Source organism: Falco peregrinus, chromosome Z (assembly GCF_023634155.1).
Source record: "Falco peregrinus isolate bFalPer1 chromosome Z, bFalPer1.pri, whole genome shotgun sequence".
NCBI classification, from domain to species: domain Eukaryota; kingdom Metazoa; phylum Chordata; class Aves; order Falconiformes; family Falconidae; genus Falco; species Falco peregrinus.
This window is the reverse complement of record NC_073739.1, coordinates 83,901,448-83,924,934: the sequence shown is the minus strand read 5'-3', so window position 1 is coordinate 83,924,934 and position 23,487 is coordinate 83,901,448. Positions and strand designations below refer to the sequence as shown.

General features: G+C 43.4%; 1 protein-coding gene across 1 annotated transcript in view; it reads right to left on the bottom strand.

The window, feature by feature from the left end:
- DCC (DCC netrin 1 receptor) overlaps positions 1-23,487 on the bottom strand; it is a 558,365-nt gene that overhangs the window by 69,834 nt on the left and 465,044 nt on the right. Inside the window, exons 14-16 of the mRNA XM_055791107.1 lie at positions 23,211-23,321; positions 18,038-18,232; positions 2,991-3,086 (exon numbers count right to left, since the gene is read on the bottom strand). Of these exons, the coding sequence (XP_055647082.1) occupies positions 2,991-3,086; positions 18,038-18,232; positions 23,211-23,321 (402 nt within the window). The remainder of the gene's footprint in view (positions 1-2,990; positions 3,087-18,037; positions 18,233-23,210; positions 23,322-23,487) is intronic.

The following is a 23,487-nucleotide window of genomic DNA, read 5'->3' as shown; positions in this document are numbered from 1 at the left end:
GGTCTGAGTGGCGTGCTTACACCTCCAGCAAACCAAGGCTGCTGAGATTACTGTGGCCACGCTTCTCCTGCCACTTCGCTGTAGAAGAGGTTTCTCTAAGTTATGGTGGTGTGAGAGAGGAACCAGACCATGGGTCAGACTACTGCTGTTACAGTCACAGGGGAAAAACAACCCCAAAACCCCACCAACCACCCATGTACAGAATTCCTCTCTAGCATTCGGTTCGGCCCCGATGACATTCATGCTCTTGGTTTCTCCAGGGCTCTGCTGAGGCTGCACGGTGATGGCACCCATGTAGGAGCCACAGACCATTTCTACTCTGTTTGAATACCTCTGGTCCTTGTTGTCTCAGCCAGCCAGCTTTTGGCCTGTCCTACTGATCTTACTTAGTGACTCGTTATTTACCAGTTGTGATTTTTGTAAATACAATTCCAAAATGCAGTGGGCAAAGTGCACCAAAGCAAGCCAAAAGGTTCCTTGGCTTGTTTTCTTCCCCCTAAAATAATGTGCTAATTAATTAATCAAAGCATAAATTACTCTAATTCCTCACTGACAGTTGCTACTGTTTGTTTCATGCGCAATTCCAGCTCCTGACACTCTTTGACCGCCCTGTTTTACAGTTTTGGAATTCTTATTCAGACCTTTGGGAGGTCACAGCCTTCAGAGGGAAAAACAGAGGAGACTAGGATCTTTAAAATGTACGATAAGCCATGAGGTTCAACTTGCCTCTTGTGTTGCTTCTTTCATCAAAAATTGCTTTATAAGAAGTTTTAATATGAATGTTAAAGGAGATGAAGCAACCCGGTTGTTGCTGTAGTGATCCAGAACTCAAAAACATGGGGAGGAACGGGCAGCTGAATCTCTTCTTTGTCTCGACCTGGGCAATCGAGGTTCTGCAAGTTGAAAACTAACAGTTTCTCTTCCTGAAGTTTTCCAAAAGAACTGCCTGTAAACTTTGGCGGGTGAGCAATACCTGTTCCTGTTGAGGTTTGTAACAAATGAACGCTGGAAGCTGATGTGACTGGAGGAGCCGAGTTGGCATTTTTAGCAAATGCTACACTTCCCTTTGATTTTTCTTTCCCATACTGACACCTGAAGTCCTGCTGTAGAGGACATTATGAAATGGTCGGTGTCAATCAATCAAGATAATTCAGTTTCTGAAACATGTTGCCACTGACTTGAGGAAGTGGCAAATGTCTATAATCCCAGGGTGGCTGAACATAAGTCCCTAAATACCATCTCCACGTTCCACCAAAGTTTCCTTTGCTATTATTTTACGCGTGGACATCTGTCATCTGGAAATCGCCATCGTTTTGACAGAAAAGAGTTTCTGGCTCTCTTTGGAGTTGCTTTGCAAATATTGCGTGTTACAGAACTTCAGTTTGCCCACCACAGCCACACAAGCACCCACCAAAGTATATCTATCTGGATGCTACATGGGTTTGGTTTTCTTTGGTGCCCAGGTGCCCAGGGTGCGTCAGCTCACCCGCTGCTGGGGGAACATGGTTCCTGCACTTTCCTGCTTCAAGAAAAGGGGTTTTTGAGATGTTCCTCCACAAACGACCCAGGCCACCAGCTCCTTTCAGAGGCTGCATCCCATGGGCGGGAGGCGGTGGGATGATGCTCCAGGTATGGGTGTCTCTCGGCAGTAAGAGGTGTGCATGGAGGTGTGCTGCTCCCACATACGGTTCACCAAATACAGAGCCCAAGCCTAAATTACCTTGTTCACACCTGGATATCATTTTGTTTATGAGAAGTTATATATACAGACATAAACTCAGCGTGCAATGTTGAAATAGAATCAACAAGGAACTAAAAACTTCAAACTCAAAGTATATATAGATCCTGAGGCAAATCCACTGGGAGTTTTTACGCTCAGCAAGAATGACCTCTGTAGACTCCAGACAAAAAGATTAATAATTTTGAGCCAGAAGTGCCCTGACACTATATCTAAGGTACCTTGTTACAGTTGCCCTTGATGGTGTAATTAATCTCTTTTTTTTTTTTTTTTTTCTCTCTCCTTCTGACTTTCCAAGATTTTTTATGGGAATACTTCACAAGGCCACATGGATAACAGCTGTTTTTCCTTGGAGAGCCACAGCACAGAAGTGCCATTTGGTGGGTTTATTCCTCGCAGTCCACCCAAGCCAGCGTCAGTGATCGGTTTTGCTCTCAGTGACACAGCTCCCCTTCCAGGCAGCTCTGAACACCATGGGTGAAACACAAGAAAAAAAACCTTCACCAAACGATGGGGTCAACCCAGAGGAAAAACACCTTTTCTTTTTGTTTTTGTCTCAGTTCATTTTTTTTAACCCCTCGTCAGTCCCACCCACACACCAGTGATGGCAGAAAAGCCACGAGGCGGTCTGGAAGACAAGTGCTACACAAGAATAATTCTGATTTTGTAACTTTGCTAGCACCCCAATAATGCAGCTGTGAAAAACATCTGCCTAAAGGCATCCTGCTCTGTTACCGCTGGGCAGTCCCTTCTGTGAGCCAGGAAAACCTCATCAGTGTGCTCCTTCCCCTTTCGCAACCTCTCTCCATGATCCTGTAGATGTGCATGACGACAGTGCGTTTTTCACTAATTCACTTTTACTTTAAACTGCTTTAAAAAGGCAGGAAACAAAACTAATTTCATCTGGGCTTCATTCAGCAAAGCTATTCACCTCTACTCTGCCCTGATCTTTAAATATTTACATTGTTTGGGAGTCATGCTTCTCCCAAGCCAACTTGCACCAAAGAGTAAGCACTTGTAAGCATCCCATTAAATTTATACAGCCAATTTCTGGAAAGGGTAAATAATTCATTCTATCTGTGTAGTTACAATAAAGTGGAAAATGAAGCCGATTTATTCTAGCGGCAACTTTGAGGTTGCAGAGCTCTTCTCTTCCATTGCCTTGACCAAAATATTTTGCCAAGCGTGCATCTTTGCAAGGCTCACAGTGGCTGCTGGGGAGCAGACTGTGCCACCAGCAGTGGCAACTCACCTGTCATCGACCTGGTGGTCGCGCTTTCGTACAGGGGCACCCCTTCGCCAGCATTGTTAAAGGCCTTTAAGGAAATCACATAATGGGAACTTGGCTCTGCAGGAGAAAACAAATAAAGCAAAACAAAGCACACACTGTTAAGGACAGGGATGCAAAAAGCACAAGCACTTTCCTGAAAAAAAAATAATCAAGAAAAAAGAAAATAGTTAAGCAAATGCCTGTGCAAAGTGATGGACACAGCTGCTGCTCATCCTTCTTGTTTCCCTTCCAAAGGTTTTATTTATCCCAGCCTCCAGGTGCTCTCTTCATCACTAGCGAGCTGCTGAAGTTCTCTCTTAAGCCACCTGCAGCTCTGCCTGCACAAGAAAGCTGGAACTGACTGTGCATCAGCCGCCACAGCTGACCCACGGCTCTAAGCAGGGTGAGCCTCGGTGGCGCTGCTACCCCTGGAGCTCCACGGAGGTAGGGATGGGGCGGGACACCAGCTCGGCACAGCCCGCATGGGGATGCGCTGCTCGCCCGGGGATGACGCACGAAGAGAGGGCTGAGGGTCACCAGCAACGCATTGCCTTGGCATCCTGAGACTGGTACCAGTAAACAGCTCTCCAGCGCTGCTTGGGTGGAACTCGTGCTCCTCAACCCAGCCCAGAAGAGTTCACGCACCCCCGGAATCACCCTCTGGGTGCTGAGCAAAAAGCCTTCCCTCCCTAATTTCTTGAACTCAGAATTACACCGCTAAGAGCCATTTTGCCACTTTTTACCCGCCTGCGCACTCCCTGCGCTGTGCTGTCAGTATGAAGGATGTGGCCGACAAGCAGTAACACAAGGTAATTCATTTCTGGGTGCACAGACGCCCTGCACCCACTTGTGAGCCCTCGCTTACCGCGGGGCTGCACTAATTATCTCCCTAAATGAAAACAAAGTGAAACGAGCACATCAGTCCCATGGTGGGTTTTGCTGCAGCTTTCTGAGAAAAACAAGGCAATCCATTTTCCTGATTTTTTTCCATGTGAATTGCTTCACACACCCCCCTTATTTTTATTTTTTTATGTGTTCCTTCTATTGGCGCAGAAGAAAAGCATGGCTGAATACATTGGGCGGTCATACACCTGCCAAAGATGGGAACTGCCTCCTCAAAGTTCTTTCCTGAAAAATAACAAATGTTTGTATGTGAGAAGGCATTTATTAACATGACATTGCAAAAGACCTGCTGCAGAATTACACATTTCTTCTACAGTAACACCAAATCAGCTCAGCATGATTAATACTATTACAGTGAATCTGAAATGAGTAAATAATCTTTAAGTACTTATTGCATATTGTTACTAATATTCTTGCCACCCACACACTTTGTACTCGATTTTATGTCCAGAAGAAAAACTGACATATTTGTTTAATATTCAGGTGATTTCCGCGCTTCTATCGCAAGGGACCTAAAGTTTAAAAATTACCAAATGAATGACTGGTGCATTAATAACTCTCTGCACTAAGTATTGTACGGTTATTAATTCAGTTGGTACTCACAGTAATATCATTAGTCATAAGGAAATTATTTTGTATTCACAGAGGTGTAGTATATATTTTTGTATGATTTCCACTATATATTAGCATACTACTTTTAATTTCTAATTTCACTAAGTGTTGTAACTCTTCAGATTCCCCACGAATATTTATTTATTGAGCTGTGAAATCGTGATTTAGCTGCAAGTTTAAGAATGTCACATACAGTAGTTTCTGCGGAAGAAAAACAAATCCATAGGCACAGGCTAGACCGACTCCATCTCACTCCCACCCATGTCCCGGCTGTTGCATGTATTTAGGAGCATTTAGTTTATAAGGGCTAAGTTTATAAAGTTTATAAAGTGACCACGGAGACAAGTGCCTCTGTAGAGCAATCCATCCCACCCTACTATCGGTATTTAAGAAACAGAAGATGAATCAGCCCCTAAGGGTCGGTACGTATCACCGCTAATTATGGCCAGAGCAGAGATATCTGGCCTCCACTCGGCTTCACTTTTAAATAATGACACATTAATCAGAAAAGAAAGTCATCCTGAACACTGATTTTTTAAATGTGAAAGATCACTCGAGAAACCTGATTCTAGAAATTACGGTCCAACCCCCCAAAACCCCATAGAACTGTCACGTCTAATCAAAATACATGGTGAATTCCCAGTAATGAATAAGCAAAGTGAGTGATTTACTATTGATTTGATCATGAAAAATATACTCACAGAAACTGATAAATTAGGTGGGAAAATGTGGTAAGTTCACGGAAAATTTAAAAATGGTGACTCTGTAGCACATACTTCATTACAACTGCCCATACAGCACAATATATAGTCTATCAAATTTTATAAATTGAACCGACTGACACATGATTTATGTTTATAACTAGGTTGGGTAAGGTTACATTTGCAAAAATGAGCGATGATTGGGATAAGAATGCGATCTGTAGCTTTCTGTTAAAAACATGAAAAATTCAGGTGGTTAATTTGAGCTGCTGCTAACTGGAGCGATAAATAATTGCTTGAGCCTCCTCCTAGATAAGAGGGAAAAGGCAATTTGCCACGGTACAGTGTGTGAGCACAGTATTGGAGTTCAGTTTAGTCCGATACAGTGCAAAAGCAGAGAAGCATTAGTATTATCATGTGGCAGACAGTTGCTTTTTGTACTCTTATTGTCTATTAATAATACTTACGGGGTCACTCTGGTGCTCTTTTTGGGAAAATGCCACTGACTGGAATAGGAGTTCAAACGAGGAAAGCTTTTCAGTGTAAACCTACTAATCAGAGCAGCAGCTAATGGAACACAAGGGTTCTTAGCACTCCCAGCAGAAACACCCCAAAGAAACTCAATTGCAATGCAGCTGCAAGAATTCAGAGCTAAATTCTGATAGTTTTTTCTCCACCGACTCCCATTAATCACAGTGAGGAACACAACTCCATAACAATGATGTTACCATTTGTATTTGCTATTCTGCAGTAGAAGGGTAGTTTTGCTTTTTTTTTTTTTTTTTTTTTTTTTCCTGGCAGAAAAAATCTCTTCTTGCCTTGGAAGAAGCTGAGCAAAGAATTCAGCTTTAATTAGAGCATCACCCAAGGATTGCCATGTCAGTACTGGTGTGCAACATGCTCTGGAAATAAAGTTGTGTTGTGCAGTTCAACTTGGGGTAGGGAAAAAAGAACAAGAAGTCCAAACTGAACATGAACAGAAATGATTTTTTTACTGACAGATGTGGTTACGGGAAAGCAAATAATCAGCAAATACCAACTCTATTCAAGATATACCCCAGTTCTTTTCTTCTTAACGAGGGTAAAATTGTGATATCTTACAGTCAATACATGGGGTCTTTTGACAGATCTTGAGCTTTCACATCTAATTTCATTTTCTCTTTAAACTATAAATATAAAATAAATGCTTGACCACTAGATGTGAACACCAATCCAAGGAAAGCTCCTTGCCTTTAAACTACCGTCTCAGAAAGAGGGTAGAGCACACAGCTGACTTTCCAGATCAGCTCCCTTCTCCCTCAAATAAAAATTCATGCTCAAGCCCTTGTTCTCACTTCCCATTTTAACCACTCTCTGACATGAGGGACCTGCAGAATGCTCTACGGGTACCAACTGTACAGAGCTGAAGCTAAGACGGGGTGTCCTGATCATAACGACAGTGCTGCTCAACCCCTTCACGCCACTCAGAGCTCCTGCCTTTGCACTTCAGAACAGCTGAATTTCTTCTACTGCAATGTAGCAAATACAACAGCAATAAAGGTAAGTAATCTGCTCATTAATCTTCTCCTGATGCCTTTACCGGTGCCTTTCCTGATCCTCACCGACAGCGAAGTAGCAGTTCATTGAGCTTTCCTTTCAGTCTGCTTGAGCATCCGTGTGAGAGTACAGCATTCCAACATGCCCATGCTGCCACAGCTTGCTGTGGAGGAAAGCTCGCAGCTTTTGTGCCCCATTTTTTTTTTTTTTTTTTTTTTCCTTTCACCCATTATTAAGCTCTTTTTTAACTGTAGACTCCTGAAGTCTACCCTTGGGATGGCAGACAGGAGTAAGGTATCCACCATGAGGAGCTACAGCTTCCCTGTAGACCAAGTAGGAACAAAGATATCTTGTCAAAACTGATGGGGTCTGCCAATACCCTGCAGTAAAAGGACAGGGCAGGGACTGTAGCAAGAGAAATTCCTATTAGTTATTAGAAAAAATAAATAAAACTGAGGGCTGTCAAGTGCTGAGGCAGGGGCCCAGAGCGGCTGCGGAACACCCATCCATGAAGGTGCTCCCAAGTCCCCTGCACATGATGCTGGCATCACCCAGAGCTTCCTTCAAAGCTGGCCCTGCTTGAACAAAGACTTGGCCCATCCGACTTGAGGGATCCCTTCCAACCTAAGTCATTCTGTGCTAATCAATATCTGCTCACACAGGCGGGGTGAGAGCAGAAGCCTGGCTTTGGTACCCAGCTGAGGAAGCTCTAAGCCAGCTGCTGATGCAGGACCCTTCCGTCTTCCCTGTTGCTGTCACCTCTTGCTTCTCCAAAAGCATACTGACTCCCCTTTCTCAGCAACGAAAGGAGTGCAAACACAAATGCTAGATTTTGTTGGAAGCAGAGCAACATGTGCAGGAAACGCCCCGTTAAAAAAGGTCTTTGAGAGAATTATGTCCATGCCCTGTGTGTCCTGCCATTGCCACTGATGCTGAAAGACGCTCCAAAGGGCCAGGAAAGCCATCATTCACTGTTCTCTCAAAAAAGCAGCCAGGGAACGGCCTCCTTTACTCCTGTCTGGGTTTGTGTAAACATCGCACCTAGTAATCAATAGCACCAGTGATCAGTTCCTGGCCCTAGTAATGTTAGTTTATTTCCAAGAAAAAGGTAATCTACCTACCTGACAATTGTCCACCTGAAGCATAAACTCTGCAGACAAGAGTTATTGAATTCTGAGACATCAAGAGAGAAAAGCACCCCCAACACTGCAGTCAGATGTCACACAAATGCCCCCCCCCCCCCGCCCCCACCCCCTCCCCCCCCCCCCCCCCCCCACACCATTAAGAACCCCAAGCACAGTTCATAATCGAGTTTTCAACTCACAATGCCACAAGAAACAGCCCCAACCAGGGAGAGACCCTGCTCGGAAGGAGTCCGAGGGGTTTCTCTGCAAATTCGGGAGGAATCCCTTTCACCAGAGAGGGTGCTTGGGTCAGACCCTGAAGGAAACCTTCTGCGTTCAGCAGACTGCTAAATAAATCTGTGCTCTGAGAGCGGCAGTGTTTGGGTTAGTCAGATATCCAGGCATAATAAACCACGCCATGTGCGGCATTAGAGCATTAGCAGGGTCTCACCTGGGGGTCAGATACCTGGAGGTGATTTGGCCACCTCTTTTATCCTCCAGCAACAGACCGCATACCATCACCCAAAAAGAAAGGCACCCATACTCTGATTTTCCAAATATTCCCCGGGCACCTAACAGCCAGCCGACTAAACTCCATTAAAAGAAACAACAGGTGACGTATTCCACCTCCCGGACCACATACACCTGGGCTGGAGGACAAAGCTTAGAAGCAGATTTTAGCACAATCTAGGGAAACGATATCCACCCTTTAAAAAAAAAAAAAAAAAAGGTATCTTTTAATCATATTAGCAAATGTAACTGGAAGTATTGCAGTAGAATAGACTATCATGATGAAATTAACAAATTTTCTCCTATGTTGTCACCTAGAAAACCACAGCTTTATTTTATTTCTTCTAGACACTTTGTCCACTTTGCACATCAGCTGCATTTCAGTGGAGGAGGAGGAGATGATTTCTGTGATGTTACTTCATCGAAGGTATCAGGTAACTTGGGAAGGAGTCACTATCGGAAAGCCTAAATTGGGTAATAAAAAGCTCATGGATTGCTTTCAATAAAATAAGTATCCTTTAACACAACCAAATTTACATCTTCTGGTGAGCTGAATAATCCATGATAACAGAGAAGAACTTTGTTCAATTAAGTTAAACTTACCAAATGCAGTAAAATTCCAGAATACATTTTCCAAGATGACAGAGGATGATATCTCCTGGTATCTCCTCTGTGAATGGAAAGCCCAAACTGCACATAATGGAACTTTGGCACATTTTTCCCATGCCATTCATCCAATGTTCGTTCAAAGTCACCTAATAAGCACCAGGAGTCCTAGTATGTCCTGAAAATCAATTCCTTCTGCTAAGGATCCAAAAAAGCAATGCAGATTGCTGATTGAGGCATCAAAATCAGAAACTTTTGGCCCGGGATAGGTCCCACCTGAGTGCTAAAGCCCAAGTTAGATAACGATGTACCTCACAGTTCTGGGGGTGCCTGGGTATTTATAGGTGCTCTGGCCGATTCTGGACACATTTAACTTCTAAAACACTAGGGAAAGTGTCTAACAGAGCAAAGGGAATTTACCATAAGAATCTGTTAAGTGCTTTTATTTTAATGTAGTTCAGGAGAGGAACAGCAGGTCTGCATTAAAAATTGTTTTTAAGATGTCATCTCATCATGTGTTATGCCTGCTTGCTGATTTCTTTCGTGAGCTATGTCCTGTACGCATTATAACAAAAAAAAAAAAAAAAAAATTTCTTTTTAAGCAAAGACTGCAATTTGAACACACTTAGAAACAGGTCTTGAGTCCTGCGGAGATGTGAACCTTTACAACTCCCGTGGTGCATTGCAAGCTCAGTGTACTCTGTGTCGGTAGGGATGTGAGACAACAAAAAAATCCCAATGCGTATCACATATATTTGCTATTGATGTTACAAATGCAGCCAAACTCAAGGAAAGTAAAGTAGTGTAGCAGAAAATGAAGTGTAAGACATATGGACAAATGAATAAAAAATGAATAGCCATGACTCAAGATGCTTCCAGAGGAAACGCTGTTAATGCACCAGGAGGGTTAACCAGTGCATGGGCAAGGCTTCCTCAGGCACTCATACGCAAAAATAACAATGCAAGTTGCACCATGAGGAAACGCTGCATTTTCCTTTGGGAAAAGTAAGTCTTTCAGCCAAGCGAATATGCATCTGTAAGCCCGGGTCACTCAGCTGTTTTGATCTCCTTGGCATCCACGACTGAGAGATCAGTGACACTCCAGAAGGCAGAGTGTCGTATCTGTCCTCTTCCCAGGAAAATCAGCCTTGCTACAAAGCTTCCTTTTGTTTTTTGGTAGAGGAATGAACATAAAGAAAAAAAAATACTCTTGGCTATCTGTATTATTCATATTATAACTTGGGATTAAGGGTCATTCTTAGGCATTCTGTTCTTTACCGACGAAGGAGGGAAATATTCAGCATTTTCTGTTCCATCTGCTGTCAATCGGAACCCAAACACTTTGTCAGGGCAGCCTGCTTAGCTGGTTTTTAACACAAGGACACTCTTAAAATCCACAGTGTGTGGGGGAGTTGTGCGAGAGCCGTTTGCAATGTAAATAATGCAGGGATCACAAACTGACCCTTTGCCTGGGAGCCATTTCCCCCTACTCTGTAAGAAAGCAAAGTCAGGGAAAAATGAAAGAAAATTGTTGCAAGGAAGTATTTGCAAAAACGGCAGCATTACTTTAAATGACAATCAGTTTTCAAAGGCAAGAAAGAAAATGAACAATCCCTGGAGTCTCAAAGTGCCTTTACTTGTTAATGTTGTGCTTTAATGTGATCTGTGAGGGAAACAGTGAGATGCATAAAATTTAACATATTTTTGTTTGATTTTCACTGCTCCGCTTTGTAATAGAAAAGCAAAGGGAAGAAAACAACCCAAAACTACATTCAAAAAGCTTTTTTGTTCCTTTCCATGTCTTTATTATAATCCACAACTGTCATCTGCAAAGATTAAAGCAAATGAAGAAAATTCTTTCTCTCCCTTTGCAATAAAATAAAATGTATTTTTGCCTCATCTATGCAGAAGGGTCAAATTTAATCCAATCCGTAGTAATGATGCAGGTGAATTAGACGGAACCCTTCATATTCCTACTGCTATGGTTGTTTAAAATACAAATTCAGCTCAGAAACCTTTATCTTCACTTCTTGTCACTAGCAACTGTCGATTGTTAAGAGGTAGTAACTGTGAAAACTCTTCACTAGGTTTTGCTGCAGATGATGCACTTTGCTTTCAGTGCTGGCCAGGAGGATCAAAGGTTACAGTTAATCACAGACTCACAGCATGGTTTGGGTCAGGAGGGACCTCAAAGCCCCCCCGGCCACCCCCTGCACCTCCCCCCAGCCCAGGTGGGTCCCAGCCCCAGCCTGGCCGTGGGCACTGCCGGGGACGGGGCACCCACAGCTGCCCCGGGCAGCCTCTGCCGGCGCCTCCCACCCTCACGGGGAGCAATTCCTTCCCAGTACCCAGGATAAATCTCCCCTCTTCCAGTGCAAACCCATTCCCCCTTGTCCTATCGCTACAGGCCCTGGTACAAAGCCCCTCTCCGGCTTCCCTGTCAGCTCCTTTAGGTGCTGGAAGGTGCTCAAAGGTCTCCCTGGAGCTTTCTCCAGGCTGAACCACCCCAGCTCTCCCAGCCGGTCCCCACAGCAGAGATGCTCCAGCCCCGGGTCACCCCGTGGCCTCCTCTGGCCCCGCTCCAGCAGGTCCATGTCCCCCCTGTGCTGAGGACCCCCGAGCTGGACGCAGCGCTGCAGGGGGGTCTCACCAGAGCGGGGCAGAGGGGCAGAGCCCTCTCCCTTGACTGGCGGCCACGTGCCCGGGATGCAGCCCAGGGCACGGGGGGCTTTCTGGGCTGCGAGCGCACATCGCTGGGTCAAATCCAGCTTCTCATCCACCAGCACCCCCAAGTCCTTCTGCCTGGGGCTGCTCCCAATCCATTCTCCACCCAGCTGTATCTGTGCTTGTGGTTGCCCTGACCCCAACCTTGCACTTGGCCTTGTTGATCTTCATGAGGTCTACCACGGCCCACCTCTCCAAGCCTGTCCAGGTCCCTCTGGATGGCATCCCTTCCCTCCAGTGTGTCAACCACACCACACAGCTTGGTGTCATCGGCAGACTTGCTGAGGGTGTGCTTGAACGATCCCACTGCCCATGTCACCAACGAAGACGTTAAACAGCACTGGTCCCAGTACTGACTCCTGAGGAACACCACTTGTCACTGGTCTCCACTGGGCATTGAGCCATTGACCACAATGGAGTGTGACCATCCAGCCAATTCCTTAACCACTGAGCAGTCCCTCCATCAGATCCACATCTCCCCAGCTTACAGACAAGGATGTCATGCGGGACAGCACGGAATGTTTTGCACAGGTCCAGGAAGGTGACTTTTCAGTTGCTCTTCCCTTATCCACCAACGCTAGAACCCCATCTCAGAAGGCCAACAAATTTGTCAGGCATCATTAAAAAGACACATGAAAATAATATTTCAAGATGTGCACTCCAGCTTCCCAATCAGACTCTTACAAGAGGGAGCACACGAACTCCTGCACGCTCGGGGAGATGAAAAGTCACTTTTTCCTAGGTCACATCAAGGCAATGGTACTTAAAAAGCTCTTTCTAAAATTACGCCTTGTTCTCCTCACAAACGTAAGGGAGCAGGAAGGGATGGGCTCTGAAGAAGAAAATCCACGTTTCTGTAAGACTCTGTAACTTGGTACAGCTTTCTCATCATATTTCGTTTTTAAATGGTCTGAATATCTGTGAAATACTCATTTTTATGCACGTATTTCTCCTGGAAAGACCTAAGGCATTTTACAGATGCAAGTATTATTATGGATGCCAGAGGAATTATCTTATCTGATCAGCTTAAAACTGAGGCTGAGGTTTACAAAACTGCATCTCTCTGCTTCCACTCGTGTGATGCAAACCCCATGTCAACAGCGGCAGAATTATTCTATTGTTATTATTCAAATGCTTTTTTTATAGCACTTTTGCTGTTGGGATGTCAGTAACATAGAGCAAAGGCAGAGGCCACCGTGCAGTACTGGGAGGCTAATGGTCATCCTCCGGGTCTCCTTATGCCCAGCCCACTCTCCTTCTCATGCCAGCCTCCTACCTACATCCCTTCTTCCAGGAAGCTATTAAAATATCCCAGAATGAGTTATCAAAATATCCCAGAATGACGTAATAATATTGTTAACTTATTGGAATATGCTACAATAAAGTTACCGTCTTTCCTTTTTCCAATCCATTAATTAAACCCACAGCTTTACAATCTACTAAAAGTGTTATGCAAATTAATACAGCTGCCATGGTGTTTCAGATATTTTGGGGTTTCTGTTTGCATAATTAGTAAATGGAAATCTCCTTGACATAGCTCTTCCCTTTTCTTTTAAACTTTTATTGCGTGACTAAACTTTAACATAAAGCTCTGTGGACACGAGCCCAGTCAGTTTATTACTACACTTAACGCCTTCCGAGTTGGATCAGTATAGAAATCGTTACTTCTTATGCCTACAAGATCCAAATTGGCACCTGTGAATTTTCCAAGACTGTTAAAACCACCACTAACCAGCCAATAACCTTGCCATTTATAATGACAAGCAAAAAGTTAAAAGTATTAAAAAGAAAAAAAAAAAGAAAATGAAGTGGTTTTCTAGAAGCGGTGTCTCCCATTAGAATTATTCATTTGAGAGTCAGTCAGGCACTGATTTCTCTGTCACAGCAAAGGCTGAGTGAGAGCAGGGGATGCTCACTCCTGAAATTTATGAGACTGACATCAAATATCTTTCATAGGCTGCAGACAGAAAATACAACCAATTCCTCACTGACAAAGCTGAAGTCTCTGGATATTCTTATATTCTTCTGCACCTGGGGAGAGTGTCTCCAAGGCAATATGACCACTCAGTCATAAGGAAATCACTCTAATTCATTCTAGAGTACAAGTGTTATCTCTATATAGTTGTATTCAAGATGATCATCACACAGAATAAAGTTCTCAATCACTATTATGAAAGACCGAGCACTTTTCTTCATGTTTTTGAAGTGACTTACTCAGCAGCTGAAGTGTACTACTCAGGTAAGTGCTGGTAACAGCTCAGGTACAGGCTGATTCAGGCATTTAAAAAGTTTGGCTTGAAGGAAGCAATCAATTAAGTACCTGAAACGCGATGCAAAGCTGCCATACGACTTGTGCTTATTGGTGCTACACTTACATCATTGATAGTAAGGGTAGGAACGAAAAAGGAGGCCACTCTGTGAGCGTGTAGGTCTCCATCCCTCCTGTATGGGTGTTCTCTGTAAGTAGATTGTCCATCGCTTCCAAGCCTTGTTTCTTCCAGCAGAATTTATTTCGGATTACGAAGGTGCAATGAAGCGTCTAACAGGATTTCTAAAGAGACTTCAACATCTGACTCCCATCCCAAACCAGTAAGAACTACACAGAAAGCATTTCTCATCTAGCATTAGCAGCAGATTGAAGGTGCGAAGACATTTGGAACTTCATCATCAGCTCCAGAATGGCACATCCCGAAGCGTAACAATGTACACCACGGCTACGTTACCGTTACAAACACCCACCGTGGTCAACAGGGAGAAACCCTCAGGTGACAGAGCTGCTGAATGGGTTGAACTATGTTAAATATCGGAGGTTGGGTCAAATAACAGTCCAGACAGTTGGATAGAGAGTTTGCCATTAGTTCCATCGTGTCACAACGCTTTCACCACCAAATGCTGACGTACCGCGTCCACAAGTGAAGCTACCATCTCCTCTACAACCTGGCTGCAGAGCAGGTAAACCAGCCCTGAGCTCAAAGCATGGGCTACAGCTTGTTTCTGACTCCACTTTCACGTCAGCAAGAAGTAATTTAGGATTGAATTTTAGAATTATACATTTTTTTCTGCATAAAAATAGAAATTACAACGGACGCCTCTAGTGCCAGACATTTATACCACCGGTACCCAACCGTCCACGCGTGCTCATCAGGCATGTGTGGCGGTGGCCAGCAATGACCTGCAGCTGCACAAACAAGTCAGGGAAGCAGGAACAAAACCCACACAAATATCAGCAGGGGTAACTGCAGCCTTACGTATCCAATGAGCAGGAATTGCTACAGCAACCCTATCGCAACAGCCAGACAAAAGGGGATAAAAAAGGCAGGAATTTCCAGGGCAACCGTATCGTGGATGCTGGGAAGGGAATAAAGCCATTGAGCCAGCCTGTTCGCTTCAACTTTCAATACCTACATGCATCCCTCTTCTAAATCTCTGAATTTTAAAGTCTTTGGGAAGATGTCCAGGAGGTGCTTTTCTGCACAGAGAAAAAAAAAAAAAAAAAAAAAAGTGTTCCCAGGGAAAAGATCAGGCATGCACGTACATGCACACATATGGCATTGGGGTGTGTTGCATCCCTCCTCAACCCGGCACAGCGCTAATTTTAACTCAGGAGTTTGTTACCATCATTTCTTTCGGGACTACAGCACGAGTTTACAGAAGTAAAATAAAGCCCAGCATGGGCCTGGATTATTGGGTTTGGGCATCTGTGTGCGAAAATGGTGACTGGAAACGCGAGCCAGGCAGGATTTCTGACAGGCAGCTGATGTCAAACAAATCCGATTGCCCTTTAATGGAAGTCTCTACCGCTCCAGCATCTAAACGATACATAGGTTTGTAGTGTGCTTCATAAGAGCTTACAAAGGACCAATAAAAAGAACTGCAGGGAACCTCAAGAAGCTGCAAACCCCCAATTTTTTGGTGAGCTACATCACAGAGCAGATCGAGGTGAAGTGGGGCGACCTCTCTGCAGTCTCTAACGAGCCAGAGGAGAGAGGGGGAACCAAGAGGAAGCAATCACAGAAAGCCACGTGGATGAGGTCTTTGGAGGGGAGAGAAAAACTCATTGAAGTTCACCATTTATTTACATATCAGACTTCATCGTTGCTTTTGCATATTACATTTAAGGTAGCGTTACTGCTCGGGCACAGGCTTCATAGGAAATTTTACAACAGGTGGGATGAGTTCATATAACAGCTAGGAAATATTTTTCCCCCTCATTCCTGCCAGCAGCACATTTTGACTCATAACCTTACTGAAAACAGTACTTTTATTAGGAAAAGCATTCCGTCTCATCATTTTGTGTAATTTTCTTGTAATGGTTTCAAATAAAGTGGGTGAATAACGTAGGAAATGTTGGCACCTGTTCTAATTTTTAAAAAGCTTTCTCGGGGTCCTTGGTCACATCCCTCTGGGGTTCTTTTTCTGTAGGTATTCAAACGATGACATTTAATTAGCACAATTATTCATGGAAATTGATTTTCAAAGTTGTACATGTGAACATTAAGAGAAGTCGAATTTCAAATGTGCATGTCAAGCTCTGTGACCAAAGTGCTTGCATCCTTACCCGGTTAGAGACCAGATGCATGAGGCTTATCTGGACAACGACAATTAAGTTACACTGGTCACATCTGGAATATTTGCAGTCAAACCAAAACAGGTACCATGAAAAGATATTTTCATTTTGGATAATCAATAACTTTCATGAAATCTGTTGGAGGGTGTTCAGCAAAAAAAACCCCAATTGATTTCATTGACTGAACTATTTATAAATAAACATTTGATACGCTCAAAACAGTTTCTTGACATTTTCTAAATGTCTGAGTATTACTTCTGTAATTAAAGCATATTAAGTGAAACACCCTCCCTGACTTGCTGGTCTTCTATGTACTTCTACCTGTGAGCACAGCCAAAAATATTTAATTTAATCCATAGAAACAATTCTGATAGCTGCACTATACCATCAGCTTTCCACAAACACCAAGCATCACTACCCTATGAGAAGGCTTTTGTATCTGCCAGTCCTTTCTAGCATATCTTCTACTTGACGGTAGTGGCTACCAGAGGTCCTGTGAGCAAATATACTCACTGGTCATTTCATACATGAAGAATAAGCACATTGGCTTTGATAGCTCTGTCCATGTAATTTTCTTCTCTAATACTTCTGGGTCAACAGTGGTGAAAGACTCAACTGAAAATTCATTAAAGATATGAAACAACTTAAAAGAGGCTTGAGAGAATTTAAATCCCTTTTGGAATTAAAAAAAATATTTTGCATTTAACCCCCTCCATTAGTTATTAGACATGCACATTCATTAGTAATAGCTTTTATTTTTATATTCTACACAATTTCTTCCATATTCCAGCCAGGCATCTTTCCATTTTGCATAATAGCTTCACACTTGCACCAAACAGTATCAAACCTGCCTTTTCCCGTAAAATGCACTGAGTATCTGGGAGCGTTTATGCATGCCTCTTGGCGAACACCTCCATCACAACATAAGACATTTGGACAGAGAGAAGCTGTTTGACGAAGTCGGAGTAAAACCAGTTTATTTTACTCCCCGGGATCCCCAAAGGCAACAGCAAAAAGGCTGGACGATGCCGTTGCACGGTGCTACAAATCACACGTTTCAACTCAAAGCATCCTAGAACATTGGAGTTCTGGCCCAAACAACTTACCAAGCTAATGAATCTTCCTGTAATAGCTCATCGTTGCCAGATTACAAAGCAGAAAACTTACCATTTTTACCTGGAATAAAAGCGCTAAAGAAGTAACGACAAGGAAACCATTATACTTCTTGACATCCTTTAAACTCTGAACCGTTTCCCCAGGGTTCAGAGAATGGCCCATCACCACTGGAAGGATCCAGGTCCCCGTGTACCATGCTGAGAATTTAGATGAACTGTTGGAGAGGCTGTGCCATGAATAATGAATAACACCCTCTCTCTCTCGACACATTTTGACAGACACAAAATAGGAGTTTCGAGATTGCCATTAAATTCAAACCCAGGAGCGCCAGCCCCAGGAATAACATCTTTAAGGTTCAGCTCTCTGCACAAGTAGGAGTCAGTATTAGGGGCACATGACTTAATAAGATCTCCTGAATCAAATGAAGATTTGATCAGAGAGATTTCACATGTTTGAAAGTATCCAGTGTTTTGAAGGTAAGAGCAACCAGGAAAGGGAATGCAGAAACAGTCTAAGAAAGCAACACATAAAGGAAGCACCAGTCATAGCCTGAAAATAAACGTACAAAACCAGCGGAACCTCAAAGGAACCTCTTCTCATGAAATGAAATGAATGAAAACACTTACTTACCCAAATTTTCAATGGAATAGTAACGCTGTTTGCTGTCCACCCGCACGGTCTCAGCGTATGGACTGCCTACACCGTAGCCAATGATGTACCCGCGGACGACAATGTTCGGGTTCAGCGGTGGAGTCCAGCTCATGACGATGCTTGTTGTCAAGGGCCTGACATGAAGAGAGCTTGGCTGGTCAGGAACCTGAGATTCTGGGATGTGAGAAAAAAAAAAAGAAGTATAAATTAATATTCTACTCAAGGTTTGCATTTAGATGAAAATATTTGCACGAAAAAAATCCCCAAGCAGGTACCCCAGAGTTACATGCAGAGCTTACATGCAATTTCATGTGAGCTACATCCTTCCCTTCCAAGAGCACCAATACGTCTCTCCCTATTTTAAATGGAGCATCTCCTAGTGCTTTCCACCGTTAGCACAAGGCGAGGAGAAATTTAAAATGATGCAGGAAAATGAAAGATGACCTGCAAAAGAATTCCCAGGAAGACAACTTTCTTTTCCCTGGTCTATTTGCAAGTTCAGCAGGATCCTGACAGCTGAGTGCATGAGTTGTCCTGTGCTCACAGATTATTTAACGAGAAGGTTTACTTTGTTAGCAATGTACTAGTACATCCTGACAATGATCTCTCTCTTTCCCAAGAAAACAAGAAGTGAATTTAACTCTCGGACATGCATCTCTTGCTTTGAAGCTGCTTTAAATCATACACCGACATTTCACAAATGAAATAATCAAAATGAGATATTTTATTTACAGGTGTTCCTATAAGTAGTAATTAAGCACTTGGAGTCTGTTTCCCCTTCTACAAGCCTAATTTTACTTTAAAGGTTAGATGACTAAATGCCTTTTGTTTGAGTTTACTCAATAACTACCATATCACAAGTCTCTTCAGAGGAGCTGCACAGTAGCTTGTCTTTTTGAGAGCAGAAAGAAGACAAGTTACTATTTTTCCCCAATAAAAAGGCTTGCAATATAATAGATGAAAGCTTATACAGAAGGCAACAAGGACAGGGTAGAAAAAACAGACTATAAAACGAGGTAAACTCCAACAAAAGACACTTTGCAGTTGTGAAGCATTCCCACTGTAAACCTTGGAAAAAGGTAATGAAAAGAAGAATTAACACTTTTCAATAACCAGTGCCGTAGACGCGTCCTTGGTGTTTTAAGGGCTTTCAGATGAATTCCGATGAACGCATTAGAGCACTCTGAAATCCTGTTGCACCTTCAGGGAATTGCACTTTGTACATTACCGCTCTGAAACACCTAGCCACTTTGGACGTCCTTTGCCCTCAACTCCTTAAAACTGCAAAGCATGGGTCAAAGAAAATTCACTGAAAAGCAGCTACTCACAAAAAGAAAGAGATTGCACCAGCAGTGCCACTGCAAGTCAGGGAAAGTTGCCGTTTCCCCCAACTCCATTCCCAAACTTTGTTTTAATGCCCAAGCAAAAGTTACGTGAGCAGCTACTCTTGAGCAGTGCTGTTTGAAAAACAAATGACAGAAGCATTTTTTGCAAGCCTCAGAGAGAAAATAACAACTTAATGCCTTGAAATGAGAAGCTGGATAACACGGCAACACCGCAATTCCTCGAACTTTCTAAAGCCAGCAATTCTCAGGCAGCAAAGGAGATCAGAAGCATTCAAGGAATCGATTGCCTTCAGATGATGATTTTTACATCTGACACAACACAGAGATTTTAACTGCAGTACAGATACCTCTAGGCAGCCATTTAGGTTAAAACTACTTTATTCAAACACTTCATATTCTTTCTTTCGAACAATTCCATTACGCGAGTCATGCATTTCAGAGCTACATCATGATGTCTTGTTTCAAAAAGCAAAAGGCAGGTTAACTTCTGGGACCTTTCTTGTGAATTAAGTCTCTCAAATGAAGCTGGGCTGGAAAACATTTTGAACTGTTCTTTGAATATTGAAGTTTCCTAAACACAATTATTTTTTGAAGATGCTTTTTTTTTTTTTTGCTTCACTTTTCTGTATAAAGCAATTTTAATTAACACTATCTTTAGCTCTACTTTCAAATGTATCCTGGGAAAAAAACATTTTCCTTATTCTGAAACAGCTCTGAATTTTAGAATTTGTGTCATGTAGTTCAGATCCCAAAGCACAAAGTTAATGTCAGAAGCAACTATTCCACCCACCCACCCCACAAACAACATATTTTTTGAATCCCTTTACAACGAAGCACATTTTCCGCAGTATGGGCTTCTGCCAAACACAACGCACAGCCAACCATCTAAATCCATAAATACTTCAGGAAACTGGACCATTCAGCCTTTGGATGGCTTTGCTGGTTTTCAGTGTCCCAGCACTTGGATATCCAGGAGAAGAACTCTTTATCAAAACATACATCCCATATTTCTGCTTCCTTTGCTGGGCCATGTCCTTGCCATTCCAGACCAACACGTTCACTTCTGTTTCTCCTGGGTGTAAATATGATGCCAGAACCAGTTCTGAGAAGCGACCTTGAGAGCCAGCGGGAATCTCCACAAGGAATGCTACTACATGAAGTAAGTTCTTCATCTGAAGTCCCAAGTGAGCCAAATTTAGGGTGCCCCTCTTAACTACACCAGGAGTCCAGCACCGGCTCCCACGCAGGGGCACCTCTGGGCACCTGTCAGCCATGGGGAGACATGAGCTGTGGGTGCCCACCAGCCCCTGGCATGCAGGACAGCTCCCCAGCGGATCGACCCACCAAACCAGATTCCTTGGCGCTGCATTCCTTACTCTCTCCCTTAGGAACACCTGGGCTCCCAGGAAAGGGGAGCTGAGGCTCCATGTCACTGCCTGGTGTGCCACCTCCTCTGGGGTGCCACGCTGCCCACGCGTGCCTCCCAGCCTTTCGCTGGGTGTGGGGTGACGGCGTCAGCGCCCACGCCTTCCATCCTGGGAATACTGCACTCAGTGCTAGTCAAAGCTCCCTAATTCCACTGCCAACCTTGACAGATGCTTTACATCTGGGTCACTTTAGCCATTTCCTCAGCCATCCAAAGATGTACGTTTCACAAAATCAAGGTACTTTCTACTCATCCCGTATTTCCTGAATCACTTTTCAAGAGAAATTACAGTATGAATAACAGTCTGGCTTGTCATGCTCTTAAAGCACTAATTTAGAGCTGAAGCTGAACTGTATTGCTATCTAATATGTATAACAGCTTCCATCTGTTCAATGCAGTAATGAGAAACCAAGCATCCTAAACCCATTTTCCTGGAGGATACCTTTGCTAAGTTGATCAGAGATTCTCTTGCATCCTTGCTCAAGCTATTTAAAACAGACCCTTCAGGGAAAGTGTTGCTTTCTGTATTTTTTTTTTCTTATTAAAGGATAAAATTTGAGGCTTAAGATAAATATTTGAAACCTTCCTAGCTGTCAGTAAAGGAACGCGAGCTTTCTAGGGAACCTTGAAGAAGCAGCTCTGTTTGGATTTCTAATCACTTAAAAAAAAAAGACACTAATTAAAATGAATATCTGTTGGGAGTTGACGCTGTTCTCAAGGATAGCATTCGTCTTCATGTTGCTGATACCAAAAAGGCTTCCAGCGAAAGCGAGAGAACCTGCATTTGCCACAGCAGCAGAGAGGGAATTGCAGTTACCAACCCGTGCTCCAGCCCTTCCCTGGTTAGCTGACACTTGCAGGATGTGGTGTAACTGGTTTATCCAAGCATTTGTAGCTAGCACGCAACACGGTGCATTCCCAGCATCAGGCTGCTGCAGCTTGATGAGGATAATTCATTGGGACTGCAAATGCAAGCACATGGCAGCACAATACCTGAACAAAACAGCTTTGCCCAGGTTTATTCACATGTACCCGCTTCCATCGTGCGTCTCCTGTGATGGCTCGATTAACCTCTTTACGTGCACATGTGTACGTGGGCACGGAAACTTCGAAGGAACGTAGTGTCTATTAAACGCAAATCAAAACAAACACACTGAAATGCATTACTTTCTTTTTCCACACTGCGGTGTGTTCACAATTTCTCCCTTACTCCTGCCAGTGCAAAACGTTACACCTTCACAACAGCACTCCTCACAGTGCCATCCAGCCACGGCGTAATGAGAAAGAGAGCATCAAGCACCGCGGCATGTCATCACCCGTTGGTATAGTTATGAGGTGCCTAGAAGCATCACCTCTGCTTTAAAACCTTGATGAGAAACCGCAGGGACTGGGTCTCCCATTTTGCGTGCCACGCACCGTGGTCCCTCCCAGTCTGCTGGAAAATTGCAGTTGGATATAGGGAAAGGCAGAAATTCTTCCATTTGCAAGATTTTGAGCTCCTAAGGAAATCCGGCCAGTCAAAAGAAAGGCACCATCAAGTAATATGGTGCATTTCAACTGATTATTTATTGATTCTTTCATCTGGATTGCCTTTGATCCTTTTGAGGTGGTTTATTTTGTTTTAAAAAAAATCATAGCAATTTTCATCAGTTTCCTTTTATTTTCTATTCATCTCCTTTCTACTACATATTCGCTTCTTAGGGGATTGTCTGTAGTTTTGCCATGGCTTCCATCTGTCAGATTCTTTGTCCCATTTGATTTGCACTCTGCTTATTTTTTTTTTAGGTAGACTTTTTCATTACTCTCCTTTTATTCCTTTACTACTTCAAATATTCCAGTCATTTTATCTAACACTTTCATTCCAGTGTTTTTCTTCCCTTTTGTGCCAACATCAGCACTGATTTATACAGCCCACAGTTTCCAGGTATCTGCATCCCGTCATCTTTCACTAATTAGGCAGCTTCGCTGCCAACCTGCATTTCTAACATCTGCAAATAAAGGCTGGGAAACAGGATTCGACCTATTGGAAAATTTGCTTGGTGAATTGTTAGGCTTGTTGGCTTCATCTTCATTGTTTCTTTGATTGATGCTCTTTATTATTTATGAAGTTACTGATTCACTCTGCTGTATTACTGCAAATTGCCAGGAGCTAAATTCTGGCAGGGAATTATTTCCATGAAGGTTTCTGACTCCTCAGTCCCGGTGACGACAGAGAAACATAACCCATGGCATATGGGACCCAGGAGCATTAAGAGAACATCTGCTGGTGGGTGTCTAGAGCCCGGGCATCCCACCCTAACCTGCGCTGGGGTGACAACCGCAGTGACATCCCTCAGCTAGAAGGCTTTGGGAGACAACCACTTGTAAAAGATGCATTTACCATCGAGATCGTTCTCAGGTGTCTCCGCTGTGTACCAGTCTGAGGAGGGTCCTGTCCCATTCACCGTCATGGCAGCCACCTGGAAACTGTACTGGCTTCCTTTCTCAAGTCCTGTTGAATTCAAACAAAACAAAACAAAACAGAAAAAAAAAAAGGCAAATAAAAATCATACAGAAAGGAGAAGACTAAGAAAGGAAATTAATGACGATACCAGAGTTTGCAACAGACTGAGTAAAATGAAATCTCTAGTAATAGTCCGTTGGATTTGCTACATGGA